General features: G+C 41.9%; 1 protein-coding gene across 1 annotated transcript in view; it reads left to right on the forward strand.

Moving 5' to 3' along the window:
• Nucleotides 1–22,488, forward strand: part of JAKMIP2 (janus kinase and microtubule interacting protein 2) — a 40,789-nt gene that overhangs the window by 9,057 nt on the left and 9,244 nt on the right. The window contains exons 2-20 of the mRNA XM_066197329.1: nt 3,376–3,641; nt 4,230–4,727; nt 5,891–6,100; nt 7,000–7,098; nt 7,787–7,933; nt 9,690–9,830; nt 11,223–11,279; nt 13,088–13,207; nt 14,693–14,821; nt 15,684–15,767; nt 16,073–16,135; nt 16,304–16,402; nt 17,803–17,901; nt 18,215–18,268; nt 19,014–19,079; nt 19,920–19,988; nt 20,993–21,070; nt 21,694–21,897; nt 22,408–22,473. Of these exons, the coding sequence (XP_066053426.1) occupies nt 3,513–3,641; nt 4,230–4,727; nt 5,891–6,100; nt 7,000–7,098; nt 7,787–7,933; nt 9,690–9,830; nt 11,223–11,279; nt 13,088–13,207; nt 14,693–14,821; nt 15,684–15,767; nt 16,073–16,135; nt 16,304–16,402; nt 17,803–17,901; nt 18,215–18,268; nt 19,014–19,079; nt 19,920–19,988; nt 20,993–21,070; nt 21,694–21,897; nt 22,408–22,473 (2,412 nt within the window). The 5' untranslated portion in view covers nt 3,376–3,512. The remainder of the gene's footprint in view (nt 1–3,375; nt 3,642–4,229; nt 4,728–5,890; nt 6,101–6,999; nt 7,099–7,786; nt 7,934–9,689; nt 9,831–11,222; nt 11,280–13,087; nt 13,208–14,692; nt 14,822–15,683; nt 15,768–16,072; nt 16,136–16,303; nt 16,403–17,802; nt 17,902–18,214; nt 18,269–19,013; nt 19,080–19,919; nt 19,989–20,992; nt 21,071–21,693; nt 21,898–22,407; nt 22,474–22,488) is intronic.

Here is a 22,488-nt window from a genome sequence, read left to right on the forward strand (position 1 = left end):
TTTTTCCTTTCTGATAAGTCTCACAGAATCGAGTGTACTAGTATGAACAGTGAGCAGATTTGAGCACCTTACACTGTTGCTTCAAGGGGAGCATTAGCACTTAGAGAGAGACCAGTGATGTTTGGAACCCCAGCTGAGGTTCAGTGAGGTCACAAAATCCAAACCTGGCAAGGGACTGGGCAGACAGTAACTTACAGAGGCAGAGTCTTTTCCAGAGTTAGCATGCAGTGATGATGTGGTTACGAATTTGCAATACTGCACTTGCAGTTGTGTAGGTCAGCTTGAGAATGGATGTAGGGAAAGAGTGGCTGCTATTGATTGTATTTCCCTTTATGCTGTGAAAGCTTTCCTTCCAGACAACCAGTTGATGTCAGCTTTAGTAAATAAATCTTGACAAAACTCCTAGGTGGTATGAACTGAGGTAACAGTTTTGCTCCTGTTCTCAAGTGTGTTTAATTAGTGTATGGTTTGAAGGAGTTACTTGGTTTTGACACAGCTGTTTCATTTTTAAGTGTGGCAGTGTGTAAGTCAAAATAATATTCTCAGCAATGATGTATTGATTTCGCAATAGCAGGGCATTTTAATGAGACACGTTCAATATTTCCAAAAGAAAAATATCAGGGTTTCAATTTATTTTCTTTTAGACAGGGAAATTGTTAACTTCCAAGCTTTTTCACACTACAGAAATTATGACTTTTTAAAAACCAGCTCTAGATTTGGAGACTGTATTGAAATCTACTTAAATTCTACCTCTTTTCTTCCTTCCCCCTATCCTGCAGCACTTTCTGATTTTTTTATGCTGAGAAAGGAAGAGATTTAGGAATTACACAGAGCAGATTTGTCTTACAGTCATAATTATGATCTGGTGTATAATATGATGCCTTCAGACTCTATAGGGCCAGTGCAATTTCAGGGAGAGATGCTCCTCTGGTTAGTAGGGTTATATTGTGAACTTATGGGTCTTTGTGAAAACCTTCATGTGTTGTGCAGATATTTATTGATGACACCAAGGTCTTTGGAAGGACAAAGAAGTAAATAATATTGATTAGGAAAATAAAGTGTTACTAGATTTGGGAACAAAAATACAAGCTTGATCTTTCTCTTTCCCTTAGTAGACTTTACCCCACAAATAAACATTTCTCAAATACAAAGTTCAGCCACAGTGTAGCAGCACATACTAACTATTCAGCCAAGCTACTCTTCACTTAGTGTGGGCAGCATTTGTTTCCCTTCCTTTGCTTTGAATCGAAAGGTACTCCGTAGATCTCTTAGCTCAGACACCTTCTTCCTGTTTGGAAAAAGAAAGACTGCTGAGTCTGCTCTTGATTTTCACAATAACCCAAGGTGTTCCAGAGTCCTGTGCCTGGGTCTGACAAATCACCACTTTGATTTCCAGTGCAATTATATTCATCATGCAACACCTGTCAGTGAGTATTTTCTGTTCTCTCCAGCTTGCCCTGCACAGTCTTGTCTATTGTATTCCAAGTTATTTTCATTTGAATCCCAGTCTAGTATTCCACACACCTATGATTACAGTGTGTGTCTTTTAGCATTCAAGTCTGTGTAAAGAGAGCTGGAGTGACACTGAAGAGCGCCCAAGCATCCAAACCAGAGAGGTTACTCAGCAGAGATGGGAGTTGGGTACTTGTGCCCATCTTCAACAAACACTGAGAGCAGATAGCACCTATGCAATGGAGGGAACTGTTCAGTTATGTTTTACTTTGAACATTATCTCATATTTAAAATTTAATTGGGCTAAATGGTGCTTCTCTGGATCTCTCCTGGGAAAGAAAATTAAGATGTATTATTATGAATAGTCTGGATACTGCTTAGCACTTTTGAAGTGTTCTTAGTCAGATCAGAACTATGAATTCTCAGCTCATCCTTACCCACCCATCACTGCAGCATTCTGATAAAATTATGGGGCATTGTTCAAAGAGCAAGAAGAAGCGTAAGTACATTAATTTATTAATTCATCAAGATGAAAGGCAGTATGTCTGATTAAGATTCTAGGAGTTAATAGAATTCTGTTTCCTTCTTTTTTCTAAGTCCCCAGGCTCATCTCTAAGTACATTTTCTGGATTTAGTTACCACGGGAGGCATGTTGGTCTCCCGTTTCTGCTCCTGTTCCAGTCAATGGCAGAGTTCCCTTTCACTTTAGCACTGTACAGACTGGTAAAGTGGTTTTCAGCTGCAGGCATTTTTTCATATTTCAAGTATGATTTTTTTAAACTGTACTTGGGTAGGCCATTGGATATCTATTCTATAAGATTGGAACTTCTTATTATGGGGCTGGAACCAGTTTTACTGTGGTTCTCCTGTAAAGTTATTTCACATAAGTGTTTCTATGAGATTTGCTATTTCAGATGCCTCTTGCATTTGGTGGTTCTCATATCGGGCAGCTGTTGCATAATTAGCAGTCTTTCTGCTTGCTATAAATGTATAGCTGTATGCATGTTCTGTAACGAGGCCTGCTGGGAGATGCATTAAGAGTAAAGGACTGTGATGCCTGTGGTACAGAAGCATGTTGTGCAGTCAAAATGGACAGCAGCATCTGGTGTTAGAAAAGGGACAGGTTTTTCTGTGTTTTGGAAAGTGCTTGGTACACAGTAATTGAACAGGATATTTGAACAAGTTCTAAGATTGTTGGGGCAGAGACTACATCTAAAATTTTTCCTTGGACCTCTATGGTATGTAAAACTAACTGGGGCAGCCTTAATTTTGAGAACTTTCTAGTGCTTGAGATTGCTCCTCTGACTTTGAATGAAAATATTATTGCCGAAACAGAACCTCTTGTTCTGAAACGCATCTCAGTTTCCATACTGACTATCACCATACATAATTTGTTACTGTACTTTGCCTCCTTTGTGGTAACGATGGCAAATCCCATGTGCTTTTCTGCCTAAACAAGGTTTGTGGATGCTCTTGGTTGTACAAACAGCAGTCCACAGCTGGAACATGACAGGGAAAGTGGCCTACAGCTTGCAAGTGATCTTTTTCTATCAGCCTTAGTATTAAGCTGCTGTCAGAATGTCCTGATGCTGTCATTGTGGCACTCTGAGGAAGAGCAGTGGTGAGTAAAGTGCTGCAGGAAATACCTGCACTCCCAACAGCACTAATGTTTGTGGTAAATGAATGCCTATCTTCAATGCATGGTGTCCTTTTTTGAGAACAGAAAGAAGGGCAAACGTGGAATTCCCACAAGTGTGTCAGGCTGGTGTTCAGAAGCATGGTTGTGCTGGGATCTTCCTTGCAAGTTTTCTGACAAAGATTGCAGTATTTGGAGATGGGAGCGCTCTGTTGTGTTCTGTAAGCATGTGAGCTGTCCAGATGCAGTGTCCACTGACAGATAATCGTGTCTCTTATTTCTCACAGGGCTTCCAAAGCAGCTGAGTACAGGGCCTTAAGGAATGTCACACAGTAGTTGCTGAACTAACTGGCTCTGAAAGGAACAGAAAAAGATGGCAGTCCATATTTGAAATAAACACGTGGACTCTTGCTGATAAGAAACCATGTCAAAAAAAGGACGGAGCAAGGGCGAAAAGCCTGAGGCACTGATTGTTGCCCTGCAGGCTGCCAATGAGGAACTCAGGACTAAGCTTACAGACATTCAAATCGAGCTGCATCAGGAGAAATCTAAGGTGAGGGTTTGGTTTTAAATAAGCGTCTTCTGAAGAAGACAAACACATGAGTAAAATTATATCACAGAATTCAACAGAGACCACACAACTCTTTCCTAAAACAGCCGTCTGATTCTCTCCCAACTTAGCACCTTTACTGTGGATGTTCTGTGGCTTCCATGGAAAAGATCCCATTTTACTGAGCTACAAGTAGGAGAAATCTCTGGCCCTCAAATGCAGCAGCATGTGAAAGTTGTAGGAATTTTGCTATTTCTGAGCCCTCCAATTTTCTGGTGGATTTGACTGCTGGGTTAAAAAGCTTTTAGACTCTATATATATGGAGTCTTATTTCCTAAGGAAATATTAAAAAGTACATGTAGCATCATTGTGTGAGGGAGGACACCTGGAGAAGACGGGGTTTTTTGTTTGAGGAAAGGCAATGTAATCTACATGAATGCCTCAGAAGCTGGCCTGTATTTTATTTTAGGAATGTGGAGGATTGTCTGGGGTCTCAGCAGGGTCCTTCTCAATTTGACATGGATGTGTCTGGGGGCTTGTTTTGATAATGTTACGTTGGTAGCAGATGACTTTCATTTTATCTCAACGTAGGTTGCTAAACTCGAAAGAGAGAAGACCCAAGAAACAAAGCGTATCCGCGAAGTGGAGCAACGCAAGCAGACCGTGCAGATCACAGAGCTAAAAGCCAAACTGCATGAGGAGAAAATGAAGGAGCTGCAGGCTGTGAGAGAGAACCTCATCAAACAGCACGAGCAGGAGATGACGAGAATGGTGAAAGTCCGAGACAGTGAAATCCAGCGCCTCAAGTCAGCGCTGTGCGCACTGCGGGATGGGAGCAGCGATAAAGTACGGACTGCGCTGACCATTGAGGCTCGTGAAGAGGCCAGAAAACAGTTTGACTCCGAGCGCCTTAAGCTTCTGCAGGAAATCACTGAACTGAAGTCTGCCAAAAAGCAGGTGGATGAGGCCCTTAACAATATGATCCAGGCCGATAAGATCAAGGCAGGTGATCTTCGGAGTGAGCATCAATCCCACCAGGAAGCCATTTCCAAGATCAAATGGGAGAGTGAAAGGGATATTCGACGCCTGGTCAGTAATCAAAACAGTTCGTGTGTTCTCTTAGGCTGCACTGAGTTTGCCTTTTGTCTCTTAGCTTTTTCTGCATAACAGATCTCTGCAATGCAACTGACTTTGAAAAAGTATTACAAATTTCTCACTGTCATTTGTCAGGAATAAATAGATCAGCATTGTGATGGCAGTTAAGAGCTTAAATTAGGAGAGTGATTGGCTAATCCATAAGGATTTGGCTCTCTGATTTGCTAATACGTGCAAGGTGCAAAGGGTTAGATAAAGAGCATTTGCATCTGCACTTGCAGTTTTTTGGTTTCTCTAGCCTGTGTTATGGTATCCTAAACACAATAAACCATGGCAGGAGAGGAGATAGATTTCTTTTGGGTTGGCTTTGGTGTAGCCTTCAGTTATTACTGTGGAAAATGAACAAAAAGAAGCACACAGCGAAGGTGCAGGTTGCATTGTTTCCCTGTGTCGTGGTTTAGAAACTTCCCAATTTGTGCTCCCACTTAGGCTTTCCAAACCATACTGATGCTTGCTCACTCCCCATCCCCTGCAGTGGGCTGGAGAGGAGAATTGGAGGCACAAAAGGTAAAGATAAGATCGTGAATTGAAGTAAGACCACCTTACTGAAAAGAGCAATGAAATATATACATGAGAGAGGAGAGTGACTTATGTGCAAAGTTCTTACCATGGAGCTATCCAGAAGGGAACCCTTTCCCCATCACCAGAGAATGACATGGGATGAGATAGAATAACCTCTGGGTCCCCTGGCTACTGCAAAAATTAACCTTGTCCTGGCCAGAGCCAGGACATGCCATCATGAGTAGAGCTGGACCTGGTTGTAACGGTAGAAAGTTTAGCTTGAAAACTGGAATTCAAGAATTGACAATTAGGTAAAATAAATGGGAATTTAACCTGTCAGCCCCTCCCTTCCCCCCCGCCCCAGTTCACAGTCTGCATCCTAGGGGTGTGTTCTTGTGTTGCCAAAATGCTCCGTGAGTGTGCTCCTGTACCAGATTATGGGCATGGCTCAGACTGTGTTGTTTTACAGGCCTGGTGCAATATGGTGGAGCAGATATGAGGAGTGATCACTGATCTTAAGTAAATCATACAATTCATATTGGAGAAATGCTGTTGCCTTAACGCAGTAATGTTGTTCTGGTGTTTCTTTCATTCAGATGGACGAGATCAAGGCTAAAGACAGGATCATATTTTCATTGGAGAAAGAACTGGAGACACAGACAGGCTATGTGCAGAAGCTGCAGCTGCAAAAGGAAGCTCTGGATGAACAGCTCTTTTTGGTGAAGGAGGCAGAGTGTAACATGAGCAGTCCCAAGAGAGAGATCCCCGGAAGGGCTGGAGATGGTTCGGAGCACTGCAGCAGCCCTGTATGCAGGTTTTACTGGTCCCTGCAAAACAGTAGCATGGATGTGTGTTTCTTGCTGCCATACCTTCCCAGGCCCTGGGAAAACAATCCCACTCATTCACTACAGACAAGTTAATGTCCATAGAGCTTTCGGAGGGCATGCTAGTTGGACAAAGCTTTGTACTGCTGGTTTTCATCAGTCGTCCTATTCACAAATACAACACATCTTAAATAATCAGTGCCCCTTGCAAAGAACCATCGATGAACCTAACTACCTGGATAACATGCATCCTCAAAACCAGATAGAAGTAGGTGTGTGAGCAGGGAGGGACAAGGAGAAGACTGGGCATGGAAAATCTGTGAGACTTAGCAGATCCTCGTTTGTCTGTCTTCCCACAGACAGCCCTTGGGTGTCATTCACAAAGCATGCAGGTCACCCACTGTATGACTAAATGGAAGATGTTTACACAACCAATGCATATATAAAAGCATATTTACATATATAAAAATGAGGAATAAGAAAGTAAATGTAATTGATACAGAAAGGGTTGTCCTGACTTTTTCACCTGAGGTAGTGGCTCAGCAAATAGAAGCAATCTATAGGAAAAGGCAATGAAAATTAGAATCTTTTAGCCTTTTCATCTCTGTCATAAAAAATTATCATCTGTTTGGTTGTTTTCTCTTAAGCTTTTGAAATGGCTTAAAATTTTCAATTCAAGTATCCCCCAAGCCAGATACTTCCTCCTAAATATATATATATATATATATTTTCCAACATATTCAGTACTGTAAAGGTCCCTAAAGATAATTTGTTGATGATGACAGCTTAAGTTGACTGGTGTGTGTTTTTCAAGGATTCTTTTCCCAAGCATGTATTTTGAAGAGAATCAGTAACTGTGTGACATTGCTGCCCACGCCCAGGACCTGCGCAGGAACCAGAAGAGGATAGCAGAGCTGAATGCCACCATACGGAAGCTGGAGGACCGGAACACGTTGCTTGTTGACGAACGGAATGAGCTGGTATGTGAGCTTCTGCACTGGCAGGTAGAGAGCCATGGGGAGAGGCAAAGGGGGAGGATCCAAGGATAAAGCTGATGATGAATATGCCTTGGCCATCCATCGGGCCCATCACTCACGAGGCTGAGGAGGACTTTTTGTCCTAGAATTAAACAATAATTGAAGTTACATGAGTACAAAATCACAGCGGAGGTCGAGGCAGCAAGGCTCGGAGCATTGTGTGAATGCTTCTGTTCCCTCCTTTCGAGCACACAGCATGTGCTTGGTGACCTACCTTGTGCACGGTGAGACTTACCTTGTAAATTAAATGATGTCTGTAAGGTCTGTAGTCCAGTATTTGACCAAGTTGAAAATAGTTAAGTACTGAGTCTAGGAAGAATTAACAACTGTGAATTGATCCCTTTATCTGATTTTCTACCTTGTGGTGATACCTGTGTGTTGAATCAGGACCCTGGCTATTTAACCTGTTTATATTCCTAACTTCTCTGATGAAGGATGAGGGTATAAATTCAACTCTTGATGATTTTTTTTTTTATTCCTGAGCTATAAATCTTAATGCACTCCTTTCATATCAGTTTAGCCAGCTTCAATGTTCTTTATGTCATAATTGCAAAATAGGTGTCAAGATTGCAAATTGCAAGTATGTTCATATGTCTCCCATGACAATTACTAATTGCTGTCATCAATCCAGTTGAAGCGTGTCCGAGAAGCTGAGAAACAATGTAAACCTCTTCTGGAAAAGAACAAGTGCCTCACGAAGAGAAATGATGAACTTATGCAGTCTTTGCAGCGCATGGAAGACAAACTCAAAGCAGTCACTAAAGAAAATATAGAAATGGTTGGTACTGAAGAGCAAAGTGAGGATTACTGGATGATCTGTGTGTTGGTGGCCACATCTGCATAGTGCATGATGTATATAAATAGAGAATATGCATTGTATGTAATGTGTAATACTATTGTTAAGATATAGCCATGGTTTGGTCTGTATTATTATAGATTTACATGCCATAACATTGTGTATTTTGCATACATGGGCATTATATATTTACATGAATGCATAACCACAGTCTTTATTCTCAAAGTTAGAATATTGAGTTTCAATTGTTTCCAAAAAAAAAAGAAAGAGGAAAAAAAGTTATATCATTGAAGCATGTCCTACTGTGCTATTTTTCATCTGGAATTCAAAAAGGAAGCTGTTAAGAGTGATGTTTTCAGCCAAAATGATGTTCTTGCATCATGTACACGTTCTTTTTAGAGCTGATAACTTCTGGTATGGCACTAAGTACATAGAATCTGTCCATAAACATACGCATGGTAGGTGGGTCTGGGGAAGAGAGCACGGTGGTGTTTAAATTTGGTTAGAGCTATACATTTTCCGTGTCACAGCCATATGAAGTGGGGTCAAAGCAGTTCGGTCTGCATATCTTTCAGATGGGGTTGCCTTGCTTATCAATCTGCTTGTGGGCCCTATGTTCCTACACATGCACTGCTGTTGTTTTGGCATTAATGAAAAAGGAGGTGGATGTTCTGGGTTGCCAGATGTAAGCTGGCAGACTGAGATGACTTCCCTTGCCAAGGGTGTTCATGGACCTTGCCCTGACTTGTAGTAGCCACTGTCCTGAGCAGGCTAAGTGCCCTGCAATGGGAGCAGCTTTCTTGCTGGTCAGACAGGGATGATCAGATTCACGTTCTTGTCCCACAGAAAAGACTTCAGTGTTACACGGTTAATCCTCTTAAAGACTGCAATTTACCCATGCCTAGAAGACACATAAACTTACGGCAGGTGTCATGGGTCAGAATTATTCTTCCACAGCTGTGGCAGTGCATATCACAGTCCCTTGGGGTCTCCCACGGCAAAGAGAAAGGACTCAGGAATCTGCATGCGTGAGGCGTCAGCAGGCAGCACCACTGGTGCATATCTGTGGACACAGCTAAGCTTAGCTATGCGTGCTAAGTTAGCTCCCTGACGTCTGCTCTTCACGCTATGGATGCCCAAATCATGACAGTTGACAGGCTGTGGCTGGCTAGAGTAATTCCCACAGATTTTAGCCATCTCCTTTCCCATGTATGCTCAGGAGCAGGCAGGATATTGACCTGTGGTTAAAATAGATCTGTTACCACAGTTTTTGCCTTTCCTCCTGGTGTCACTGGATGCGGGTCTTTCACATGAGTAAAGCATGTCCATTGCCTCACTGTGTGTGGTTCTACATTGAATATCGGTAAGGACACGGGGTCATGAGAGTAGATACTGTTTGCCTGCCCACTGGACAGATTCAACTCTGTTTACCACATGTGGGGGCATCTTGATGTGTGGCCAAGGAAGAGCTGTGGTGTGTGAGCTTTAAGGGCTGTAGAGGCTGTATTGCCACATGATAACTAAATAGATAAAACTCTGTTGTTCTGGTTGAAGAACTCAGCCTTGCTGTGCTACTTTATTGTTAAGAAGCGCTGATGGGCATTAATAAAAAAGGTGTAGCTGAAGCATATTTAAAGGTCTGTATAGCTTAAATGAAAGGTGATGTTTAGTTTTTAACTGAAAGATGGTCTTTTAATTGCTGAATTCTTATTTTATCTCTTTTATCTTTTATTCTTAGAGAGAAAAAATAACATCACATCCTCCTCTAAAGAAATTGAGATCTCTCAATGACCTGGATCAGGCTAATGAAGAACAAGAAACTGAATTTTTAAAGCTTCAGGTCATAGAACAGCAGAACATAATTGATGAGTTAACAAGGGTATGTCCAGAGCACAAGGAAATTAGGAATGATTGCTGTGTATAGTTTACCACTGACAGTATTTCTTCTTATAACTGAGGTCTGAGAATTAATACCTTACCTGCTTTTAACATCTGCACATGTTTAGCTGTAGGTGTGCATGTGTGCAGTTTACTGAATTTGTAGTGGGACATCAGCCCCTACAACTCTAAGCGTAACACTGTGAACTGAGCACCAGAAAGGAATGCAGACTAAGAACTGTGGAGCTTAGGAAGGTACCTGCATGTTCACAGGACAGGGCTGTGCCGAGGAGTTTTACCATTATTACTAAGTCATGCTTAAAAAGTTTCCTTAACAAGAGGCAGGCCCACAGTGCCCTATCATGTAGGGAAGGGAATAGAGGTGACCTTGCCCCTGGTAAGTAACAGCTCTGTTAATTACCCAATTCAGCCTCGCCCCTGATGAGTGACAGCTATATCCAATAAAGATCAGTGTGATAAAAGGGAGGATTATTATGGACGATCGTGAATGTGAGGACCATGAAGAAGGAGGATCCTGAGGAGAGAGGATCACTGCTGTGATGTCAGCTTGGGTCTGCAGTTAGAGCCTGTTGTTAGAGCCTGCAGTCATAGTCTCGCTGGGTAAAGTGTGCATTCAGAGTGTGCAAACTGATACCTGCAGTCAGAGTTTAGCAGGAAATAGCTAGCAATCTGAGGCTGCAAGGGAAACCTCCAGCAGGAGCTGACTGTAGCCAGAGTCAGTGAATGGTTGGAGTCAGGATGGCTGAGCTGTAAAGAGGAATAAACCAGGACCCTTTTCATGCTGTAATACCAAGAACTCTGTGTCTCGGCTCATTTCTACCTTCTAACAAGAGGGCTGCTGCAACAGTATCATGTGCTGGAAAAGCGTGTACAGCTAGACAGTGGCTTTCCAGTTCTTCTGTCATTTAATGCTGACAATTCCTTTGCCAGCAGACTTTGCATTATGATGCTGAGGAGAAGGAGAAAGATTACAAAACAGGCTGTTGTCTTTTCTGAGACATTGCTAGGAATGGTGAGATCAACACTCCCATCGTTTAATGACTTTGAAACAGAGGCAGCATCTCCTCATCAGGGAAGGCAGCCCCTGTACAATGTCCAAACCCATGCACCAGGCCTCCCAGTGATTTTAGAGGGCAATCCATCAGCTCCAGTTGTTTGACAGCTGCTCAGGGCAAATGGGCAAGGGCTTTTTTCAGGTGATTTTCAGCTGACACACATACAGATTTGGATATGAATTCTCCCTTCTACCTGGAATCAGATTCCTGTTTGAACATATGGAGGGTGTCGCGGGAAGTTCTGTTATTTATTTCCTCTGTATATTTGTATATCTAACAGCTGCAAAGAAGAGAGAGTAACTTTTTATTCTTTCCAGGACAGGGAGAAACTCATTCGTCGGAGAAAGCATAAAAGGAGCTCAAAACCAATCAAGGTAAGATGAAAAATTGTTTCTCATTTGCAGTGTTCAAGTAGGCTGTGTAGGAAAACACACTTTAGCAATCTGATTAAAGGGAGCTTCATGGATTATAACAGTCTGGTTTAGTGATCATGTTTATAAATTCCTTACTTTGGGAGAGCTTTTAAATCCACTTTGAAATTCTCTTAAGGGTGTGCAGCAGAATGGGGCTCCTGTCCCATCAGTTGTCCTTCCCCTGCCCTCCCTCCCAGTAGTAATAATTGTCATTCCATTTGGTTTCCATAAGTATTGGTTTCAGGGTCTGTTATGCTGAGAGGTGTTTACCTTATCAGAGACTTCCCCATTTTTCTCTGTGATGTATTTTTCAAAGCATGTATGGGCTAAAGCTGAATCCTTGTGCATCTCTGTTCTTCAAGTGGAAATTTCTGCCTGAGATACTGTGTCATTCTCTCCTGCTCAGTCCCACATGTCTTTGATTAATCTTTGTACCTGAATTGAGTCCAAAGCTGGTATAATTTAGAACAGTTTTAGAGCTGAGTAGTTAGGAGCGGTTCGCATAGCCCCTTTATCAGCTAGATGTGAAGCATGACTTTGCAATGTCTATGTCCCACCTCCAAAAAGTGGAAATACTGGTTGCTTGGTTGTACTCAGTCCTCCAAGGACATCCCTTGGTGCATCAGCCATATTCTGTGAAAGTAACGCAGCTCTGTCTACACACTGGGAATTTCAGACCACTAAATCCTAGCTGTGTCTTCACATTGTTTTTGTGTGGGTCATGAAGTGGTGTACAGCAGACTCAACAAGGATTGAATAGTATTTTCATCAGTAAATTTTATTTCTAAACTAGAGATTATAACACTGGAGAATATGACAATTGTCTTCACTTGATAGCACAATGAGCAAAAATTACGACATATGCAAAAGGTAACTGATATCTTTGGTACATGTTTTTTGTGTGATTGAAACTCCAGGTTTAGGAGGTTTTAGCCTGTCAGCAAAGTGAAAGATGTTGCTAAGAAGAAGTGCATCTTAATTGCTTGTCAGTCAGTTTGTCTTCAGAATTATCCATAAGTCAAGTATTTAAATGCTCAAATCTGTACCCTGAAACCAAGCCTGCAGGGTCAAGCATCTGTGTCTTCACTGGACATATCTCAGTTTTCATTTGATTTTATTTAGCTATGGGATTGGCAGTAGCGAGGTGTCAGGCATACAGCCAAACTGTGGAGCATGAGCAATTGTTCATTACATGTGGCAGTTACTGTAATCCTGGAAAGATGCAATAAAAGTTCCTCCACGGTAGTTTTGTATTAGCATAGCTTTCACTCACATGGTCCAACAGCAATATCAGCAAGAGAAGCACCTAGACTTTAAAAGTATCAGCAGTGTCTGTGAGAGAAGAAGGAGAGCTGCCTATTCTACTTGTGTTTGCAGCTCCTTATGGAAGGACACTCCTTTGCACACTAAATCTGCATGTTGATAAATGTCTTCTGAAAAGCTTTGTGGTTAACAAACAAGTCTCCTGCCATCCTGCAAGGGCAGAGACTTTTCCTCTAGCATGTTGCTGCTCACATTATGTTTTACAATTAGACTGAGACAGACCCTCAGAAAAATTATTCAACAAACTTATTCTCCACCGGCACAAGACACAATCTTCAGTGGGTTTCCTTTGAGTTTATTTGAAGATGGTAATTGCAGGGGTAGCCCATTGTTCATTTTTCACACTTCATCTTTTAAGTAACTAGCAACTCCCCCCTCTGCCCCTCTCCAAAACACATGCTACAAGTTTACGTGAAGGTTCAGAAATCATGTTTTTCCTTCTACAGAGACATGTGGTGGATACAGTTTTTGGGTATGATGATGATTCTATGGACTCTGAAACATCCTCTGTGGCCTCATATAGAACAGACAGGACACCAGCAACCCCAGATGACGATCTGGATGAGGTAAGATCTGACTCTTTCCACAGACAAGTTACAGGTTTTCAAGAGACAATGACTTTTGAAACAAGTGGTCAGGCTCTCAAGAACACTTAGGTTTTTATAGTGCATACTGAGTTATAAGTACTTCTTAAGTTTGACCTTAATTTTGCTTACTCATATACTGAAATGCTGAGACCTCCTTCCACAGTCTAGTCCGTAGAGTCTATAGCTATGACTAACCTGCAATTTGAGGCGATTTTTTCCCTCTCCCCTTTCAAGGAAACAAACCTATCAAATTTCTTTTACTTTAAAGACATATTAAAGGGTTATAGGGAATGGGATGACATACTGGTGACCTGTCACTAGTGGGGTTTTGCAGGGCTGCATCTGAGGCCCTGTGCTCTTCAGTTTCATCATAAATTACTTGGACACAGGACAGAAGGGATACTGGGCAAGTTGTCAGATGATACAAAAGAGGGAGAGCTGTTTGACTCCCTCGAAGGCAGGGAGGCCCTGCAGAGATACCTCGACAAATCAGAGGGCTGGGCCATCACCAGCCAGATGAAATTCAACAGGGGAAAGAGCCAGATTCTGCACCTGGCACGGGGCAGCCCTGGAGCTACAGATGAACTGGGGAATGAGATGCTGGAAAGCAGCACCTGGAAAGGGACCCGGGGTCTGACAGAAAGTTGAATGAGTCAGCAGTGCCCTGGCAGCCAGGGGGGCCACCCATGTCTGGGGGGGCATCAGGCCCAGCACTGGCAGCCAGTCAAGGGAGGGGATCGTCCTGCTCTGCTCTGTGGTGGCCTCACCTGAAAGATTGTGTGCAAGGACACAATAGTTTTGGGTGCCACAATATAAGAAAAACATTAAATTGTTACAGAGCCATCAAAGGAGAACGGCAGTGATGGTGAAGGCCTTTGAGGGGAAGCTGTTTGAGGGGAAGCTGTGGTCTCTTGGTCTACTCAGCCTGGAGAAGAGACTGAGGGGAGATCTCACTGCAGTCTACATCTTCCTCATGAGGGGAGGAGGGGGGACAGACACTGATCTCTTCTCTGTGGTGACCAGTGAGAGGGCCTGAGGGAATGGCCTGAAGTTGTATCAGGGGAGGTTTAGGTTGGATATTAGAAAAAGCTTCTTCACCCAAAGAATGGTTGGGCTCTGGAACGGTCTCCCCAGGGAAGTGGTCACAGCACCAAGCTTGACAGAGTTCAAGAAGTGTTTGGACAACACTCAGTGACTCTTGGGGATGGTGCTTTGCAGGGCCAAGAGTTGGACTCAGTGATTCTTGTAGGTCCCTTCCAGCTCAGCTGATACTGTGATATAAATGCTGTATAATCTCCCCATTTTTTTACCTTCAGATCACAGCAAACTCACTGTGATCCAAAAAGCTATTTGAGTCAAGACCAACTGTAAACCAGCTGCTGTGCTTAACAAATCACATTTGCATTCTTTGCTTTGGCAGTGCTTTTTCTCAATGGCTCATACATGTCCCTTCTTATTCTTCAGGGTTTAGCAGCAGAAGAGTCAGAGCTGCGGTTTCGACAGCTGACAAAGGAGTACCAGGCCCTGCAGAGAGCGTATGCACTGCTGCAGGAACAGACAGGAGGGGTCATCGATGCTGAAAGAGAAGCCAGGGTCAGTAATTGTTTGAGAGTAACAGTATTTCGTTGGTGTCAGGACAAGAAACCCCTCAAAGGGACACGGAATGGAGCTACACACAGCATCCGGAACACTGAGAAATGTCTGCTCACTTGTTTACTGAGTACATTTTTAAAGAGAGTGACTGTTAAGAATGGACACAATCGTTCAGTTTACAGGAAGCTGTCCTCCACCTGAACCTGCAGTCAGGCAGGCATGCCAAAGCAGACAGCTCTGCAGCCTGACACAGAATCACAAGGGTTTTCTCATCATTTGCCGCGATGTGATGGGGTTGGATTTTAAAGGCAAATGAAGGCCTGTGGGTTTTCACAAAGCCACACGTTGCACCAACTTTGGGAACATCTGAATGTTTCTAACAAAGAAATGGAAATTATATTCAAGTTTTAATGTTACGCAGGCTACAGTAAACCTTCCAAGGCTAAAAATGTTGTCCCTCTAATAAAATTATAGAATCATTCAGGCTGGAAGGCACCTCAGGCAGTCTCCAGCCCAAATTCCTGCTCAGAGCAGTCAGCTGTGAGATCATATCAGTTTGTTCAGCACCTAGTTGAGTCAGCTCTTGAAAACCTTCTTGGCAGCTAAAATTGCCTCTTCCCACTACCTATTGCCACTCTGATCTACTAAGCACTTTTTTTGTAATTTGGGGATTTAGGTAATTTAGGGATTGTGTGCCAGTCTACGGGGTGGTACAAAACATCACTGAGTCAGAATCTTTCTAATGGTTGCTCACTCTGTGGAATTGTCAGCATGAACCCAGGCTCTGCTGTTTTGGTTTGCTTTTAATACCAGTCACCTTGCTGGTTTTGATACTCTTTAATGGGATGTCTGACTTCAACAGGCTCAGGAGCAACTTCAAGCTGAAGTCCAGAGGTATAAAGCCAAAATAGAAGATCTGGAGAAAACTTTGGCTCAGAAAGGGCAAGTAAGTAATTCTGGTGTGATTTTTTTTCCCCTATTTTGTATCTTACCTGCTCTGCTTACAAAATACCTAGCACAATTTCAGTGTAAACTTCAATGAGATGTAATGTTGCTAGTCAGTAAACAGGCAGATCTGGCAAGTTTGGAAGCCTTGCTATGTCTTGGTAAACTTAAAATGTTGTTGTTCTGTGAAAGACAGCTTGTTCCTGTAGGATGTGAAAGCCTGAATATTGTGGCTCCAATTTTCAATAAATGTTCCCAGCCTCACGGAATTTGATTATTCCGTAATGCTACTGCTTCATCCAACAGGACTCACACTGGGTGGAAGACAAGCAGCTTTTCATTAAGAGGAACCAAGAGCTTTTAGACAAGGTAAGCTCCAAAGGTTTGCATGTTCGCTCTGAAGGGTTGTCTGAATCCTGTGAGAGATCTTAAGGGTTTAGATTTTGCACAGCCTGTGCCATCTCAAATACCACTCACCAAATACTTTGTGGTTCTTGTAACAGTCACACGGGTCATGAATTAACATATTTCTGTTAGATAGAGAAAACGGAAGCAGAAAACAACCGTCTGCAACAGGAGCTGCAGGATGCGCGAGACCAGAATGAGCTGCTGGAGTTCCGCAACCTCGAGCTGGAGGTGATGGATGCGCTTCTTGCAGTAGAGCTGGTAGAAAATCAAATGACTGCACTTGCGCTGGACATCAGCTTTAATCAAGGGTTTACACAAGTGTTGTAGTAATAACACAGAGTAACAAAGCAGGCCCAGCATTTTTAATTGAGCTGAAGTATTTCAGCTCTGATGCTGTGGATAGCAATAGTAAATAGTGAGCACCATACCCAGCTGGTTCACTTCTCCCTGAGCCAGGTGCTCAGTGTGCACAGGTAAGCTTAGCTGGTTAAACATGAGTGTGCCTCTCAGTTGCCATGCCTGTGGGCATGATTTTTCTAATACTTGGAGAAGCCTGTCTGCTGATGTGCAAGTGCTGTTCCTTTTGTGGGCACTGGACACGTTCCCTGTTGAGCAGCTCTCCGGTGACCTATTGTGGGTATGAATAGTCTCTCAGGTGACACTGATGCAGGAGCTTCAGAAGCCTCTGCAGGACCTCAGGCTCCCTCTTCCCAGAGTGCCTCTAGTCACAGGTTCTTCTTTGGAGTGCCAGTCAACCAAAACTTCACCTGCTCTCTTCCCCACTCTAAGCTGGTCTATTTTTTATTTGTTCTTTTCCATTGCCATCCAAGGCCAAATACATTTGCCACAGAGCCTTTCCTGGGTCTCATAAATTATTGCTGTGTCAGACTTGCCCCTTACTCAAAGAATTGTCCCACAGTTTTACCTGACAGGTGTGTTTCCATATGGCAGGGAGCTGAACTGATCAAGTGAATTGCATGTTCAGAAACCAAAAATGTGTGAGAAAGTGAAGTTTAATCTTCACTTCCATGCTTGCCTGAGTATCTGAGATGAATGAGAAATAGCATCTTCAATTTTTTTTTTTTTTTTTTGTCTCTGGTCCTTTAAAACTATTTATAGTTTTGGACAAATATTTGTAAATTTTAAGCAATAAAAGTGTATAAAGAGCTAAGTTGATCAGTTTTTTTGAACATGTTGTTTTCCACAGATGTTAGAATGTACAGCATACCGGGATGAGGAAAATGTGTGATCGGAGTCTCCCAATAGTCTAAAGTCAAACACCCCTTTCTAAAGGGAATATTTACAATGATGTATAATTGTTCAACACTTCATAAAGCAAATCACTTGACTCTCAGCTAGGTGACAGCCTTTCCACAGCCAGTTTGCAAATTGACATAATTTTATAATTGACGTAAATAATCTCCTGTTAAACAGTTACCTTGGGTTTAGGATCCTGTCCCACTTGGCTCACTTTTTCAGACTAGGTCTAGATGTTTCTTTCCCTGACTTGTAAAATGAGGGGCTAGGATTTGCAAGTCACGCATGATATAAACAGCAGCTATGGCATTTTCTGTGTGCATCTCCTTCACTTTAATAGATTCTCTAGCGTATTTTCAATTTATTTGCAGGAAAGAGAGAGGCGGTCCCCACCATTTAATCTCCAGATTCACCCGTTCTCAGATGGTGTGAGTGCTCTACAAATCTACTGCATGAAGGAAGGGGTTAAGGTAGGTCAGTTGTTTAAAGCAGCGCTTCTCCCTACAGGAGTGGTGGGTGCCGCCCATATAATCCATTACAAATAACTCCACTAAACTTCAGGTATTTAAATTGAGTCTAATGTAAGGGTGTGGTGACAGACACAGTTCAATTAGACTCAAAATTCTCACCATAATGATAAAATCTGGTTGAAAGGCAACTGAAATCAATTTCCATAGGATAAAACTAAATAGATTACTTCTATGTGTTTCACAGGCTAGATGGACATTGCAGCCTTGATAAAAGGTGCATGCCATGCCTTTACACCTTACTCTCTTTTTGCAGGATGTCAGCATCCCAGACCTTATAAAGCAGTTAGACATCCTAGGTGATAATGGGGTAAGTTGAAATGGGAGGTCTTTTCTCTTCACAAGCTGCGTTTTGTATGGTGCAGTGAGTGATGTGTATAATTATGTCTGTTTTCCAAGATATGTGTTAAATTATGCATCTGTTACATGTGGTTTAGCAGACTGGGAAGAATGTCCAAAGACGACCAGTATTTGAGACTGGGCCCAGCTGCACCCCATTCACTCAGGAAACCACGTGAATGAGTTTGAAAGTCTGAGTAAACCACTCTTCATCGGGACTAGGATTCTTTTTAACAGTTTCATAAATAGGCAAGAATTATCCATTTCCCTGTGGCTTAGAGCACATAGCTGCCCACATAAAAGAGATTCTGTATCTCTGGCCAACATTAGATATGTCTTTAAAAAGTTTATAAGAAATAAAAACAAAGGATCATTATTGTCTGTTCACATGCTGATGTAAATCAGTACTATTTTTACAAAAGCTTTAATGGAAATTCAGCTTTATAAAACTAGCATGAAGACAAACAAATGGTTCTGATTTTAGTTTACATTCCTCTTAAGGTGTAATGGAATGAATGATACAGTTAATCTGTATCATGTAGAAAGGCAAAAGTAGTGGTCTTCTTAATATGTTAACAGATTATTTCAATGGAAACTGAATACTCAGTACTACAGAGATCCTCTGAAAACTGTGGGCCTGTTTTGTTGGCTGGATTGTCTTTATTCATGCAGGAAACTGCTGCCAATTTTCCTCTTTCCTGTCTTTCTCTTGGCAGAATTTAAGGAATGAAGAACAAGTGGCCATAATTCAGGCTTCCACGGTATTGTCCTTGGCAGAAAAGGTAAATCGTGTGCTTGCCTGTCTCATGTGTTATCTAAAGCCTCATCTAACACATTTTCTGCCCTGTTGTTGTCATCAATATTGTTAAACTTTCTAGTGTTGGGAGTGATTCCCCAAATAAAATAAACTTTGTCAGCGCAGTCCCAAGCACCTTGCTGCAGCAGCAAAAATACCAAACTGAGGTGGCCCAAGCTGTGCAGTAGAAAAAATTACAAATACAAAAATAATGTGAAACAAAACTTGCAATTGAAAACTGAATGAGAAATCATCAAAATTTTAAGCTGTAATTAGATAAAGTTTGGGATTTACAGTTCTGAGATTTCTAAAGCTTCCAAAGGGATCTGTATGCCAAAATTTCATTGAAAGTATGTGTCTACATTCCTTGTTTCAGAAATTAAGAAAGTGGAGGTCGGTTAAAATTGCTTTCTAAGGCTCAAATGCAGCACACGGTTTTTTCAATGTGACAGTTTCCAAGGACTCTGTTCAACAGTGCCTCCTCTGCAAACAGAACTGCCATAAAGCCAACTAAGCTATTTTTGAGACGCTGTAGGCCCATTGTGGGCTTTTATCCGTGGGGTGAAATGGGTTCCTTGCCCATCCAAGGGCATGTGTGCTTTTCCATCTTCCAGTGAGCCAGCAGTGGTAATCCTCTTGCTGCTTCCCTGCCAAGTGCTCCCTGCAGACATCCTGGCTGCCTCTGTCACAAGCAGCCTCAAGATGAGCCCAGCACTAGCAATAGGCTGCTAAAAACAGGCTAACAACATGCTGTAGATATCCCACTTGCCACTGCTTGTGTGCTAGAAAACACAGCAGGTTACAGGTCTCATTGTCTTCTCTCCAGTGGATCCAGCAGATTGAGGGAGCTGAAGCTGCTCTGCATCAGAAGATGATGGAACTGGAAAGTGATATGGTAAGAAAACTTTCCTTATTCCACATTTTAGGGACACTGTGTCACTCTTACTTGATGTGCCAAAAAATAACTAGGAAAGTCTATTGGCAAATGAACTATGCAGCATTTCTCTGATTATTGGTGAATCCATAAAATTGTTCCTGGTCCAGTTTGCATGCAACAGCAGAATAACAGTAACAGAAATAGTAAAAATCAAAAAAATTCCTCTCTTTCTATGAGGATGACTGTTTATTAATAAGTACAGAGGGTTCAAAGGTTTCTCAATAATTTTCAGAGAGGCATGCATTATTTGTCTCATAAGATTCACAGCCCAAACATCAGCTGCTGTATTACATTTTATTCAGGACCAGCATGTGAGAAATGATTGAATTGAATAAAAACGCTGTTGGCTTTCGTTTCATACTAAGTAAAGTTAGTACCTTACCCTGTTCTTATTCTAGGTGATGGCAGTAGCCTACAAGATGAACAAACAGAACTGCAAGAATTAGACAGCTGTAGTAGCTTGTGTTTTGTTCCTGTGGGATGTCTGTACTTAAGTCTGTTCATCTTAAGGTGGATTGATCAGTTAAAGCACAGCAGCTGCCCCCAAGGAATGTGAATGTCTAGTTAGTTCCTCTTCAGTTTAGTCCACTTTTACACCTCTTCCAAAATAAGAGGAGGCACAAAGAGAGTAATTCCTGATGCCAGAGGAAGTATCTTTAGAAAAATCATACAGAAGACTGTAAATTTCACTACTGAAATGCCAAGCAATACCACTGAAGCCAACAGAGAGGATGGATTTAGTTCCATGTAGATCAGATGTATTTACCTACTAGAGCCATCTACAGCTATTTGCCCTTCTTTCTTTTCTAGCTGAGTCAGGTATTAATAACTCTGCCAAGCATCAGTCGAAAACCAGTCTCCTCATCCTGCTGAATTAGAGATCTGAAAATGATCTGATAAAATTTTCTGAAGTATTTGGAGTAACTAATTTGTTTTTCTGTCCAAATGATCCTTCATTGTAGGAGCAATTTTGCAAAATAAAAGGTTATTTGGAGGAAGAATTAGACTACAGGAAGCAAGCTCTTGACCAAGCATACATGGTATGTACAAAGGAAATTCTGCAGCACATACTGGCAACTCTGCAATAGCACACAGACTCTTGTTGAATCAGGAGGAGAGATTTTTGCTTTTTTGTTAGTACTGTTTTGGTTTTTTTAAATTTATTTTTTCCTCATTATTCTGATAAACTAGCATGCAATCTGCACAGCTTCAACACAGTATCTTGCCTTTTCATGTCATTAAAAGGCACATCTCCTGAAGTCTGAAACTCTTGTCAGTCTAAGGCAGATATTGCTCATTAATGTCAACTTATCCAGCTGGAGTTTTTTAGAGCTATAGGTGGAAATTTTAGAATTGGTGAAATAATTTACACTTCAGATTTGAAAATTCTATCCAACTCTATCTCTGTAACTCCATAAAAAAGAGTAAAAGTGAAGGATTTCAGTGAAAATTAATATTAAAATATTTTAAAAATGAAAGATCCTATCCTTTTTTTTTCAGAACATGGAACTGTTTTCTGAGTTCAGTTTTTCACAGTTTTGCTCACTTCAGCACAGGGACTGCCTCTCATGCAGGGGCCTGAATCTGCCACCCATCCCCCAGTTCCCAATGTGGTTTAAACCATGTTTCAACTCTAATTGACTTTTGGTATTGCATCAACCAGAGGATCCAGGAGCTTGAAGCCACCTTGTACAATGCTTTGCAGCAAGAAACAGTGATAAAGTTTGGGGAACTACTCACTGAAAAACAGCAGGAAGAGCTGCGGACAGCAGTAGAAAAGCTAAGACGTCAGATGCTGAGGAAAAGCAGAGAATATGATTGCCAGATTCTTCAGGAGAGGATGGAGCTGCTCCAGCAGGCTCATCAGGTAAGAAGAAGGAACCACACACATGTGGTATCTATTCAGCCTTTCTGTGTAAGAACACAATCTGAGCTCAAATCTAGGCAAGCTCTAGGCCACGAGGGAGCCTGGCACGTAGCTTTTTGAATTCTCATACTTTTTTTCCGTGCATACAAGCACACGTGATACGAGCTTGTGCAAGATTGTTTTGGTATATTTCGAGTTTTAAAATTGTAGCCTAAAGTTTTCATCTAGAATTCTGTCTGAGATGACATTAATCATTGATACTAATTTCCAGCATTTAAGGATGCAGTTGCATATGTGCAGGATCATGTTCTAAGCAGTTGCACGCATGGTAAAGCTGTGGTGGTTTGGCGGGATGAGTGGATGGAGTCACAGTAGGACACAAGATTATCTCTGCCACAGAAGTGGCTTTGTTGATTTCTAGACTTTCGGCACTTGGAACATTAAGCTACTTGTACAGTGGGACAGATATACTCAGAATTTCGTGTAGATGCTTTCTTTTCTGATTTCCAGAGGATCCGAGATTTAGAAGATAAAACTGACATCCAGAAGAGACAAATTAAGGATCTGGAGGAAAAGGTTGGTTCTGTTATG

This window comes from Chamaea fasciata, unplaced genomic scaffold (assembly GCF_029207755.1).
Source record: "Chamaea fasciata isolate MVZ Bird 193981 ecotype frontalis unplaced genomic scaffold, bChaFas1.0.hap1 SCAF_15, whole genome shotgun sequence".
In the NCBI taxonomy this organism is placed as follows: domain Eukaryota; kingdom Metazoa; phylum Chordata; class Aves; order Passeriformes; family Sylviidae; genus Chamaea; species Chamaea fasciata.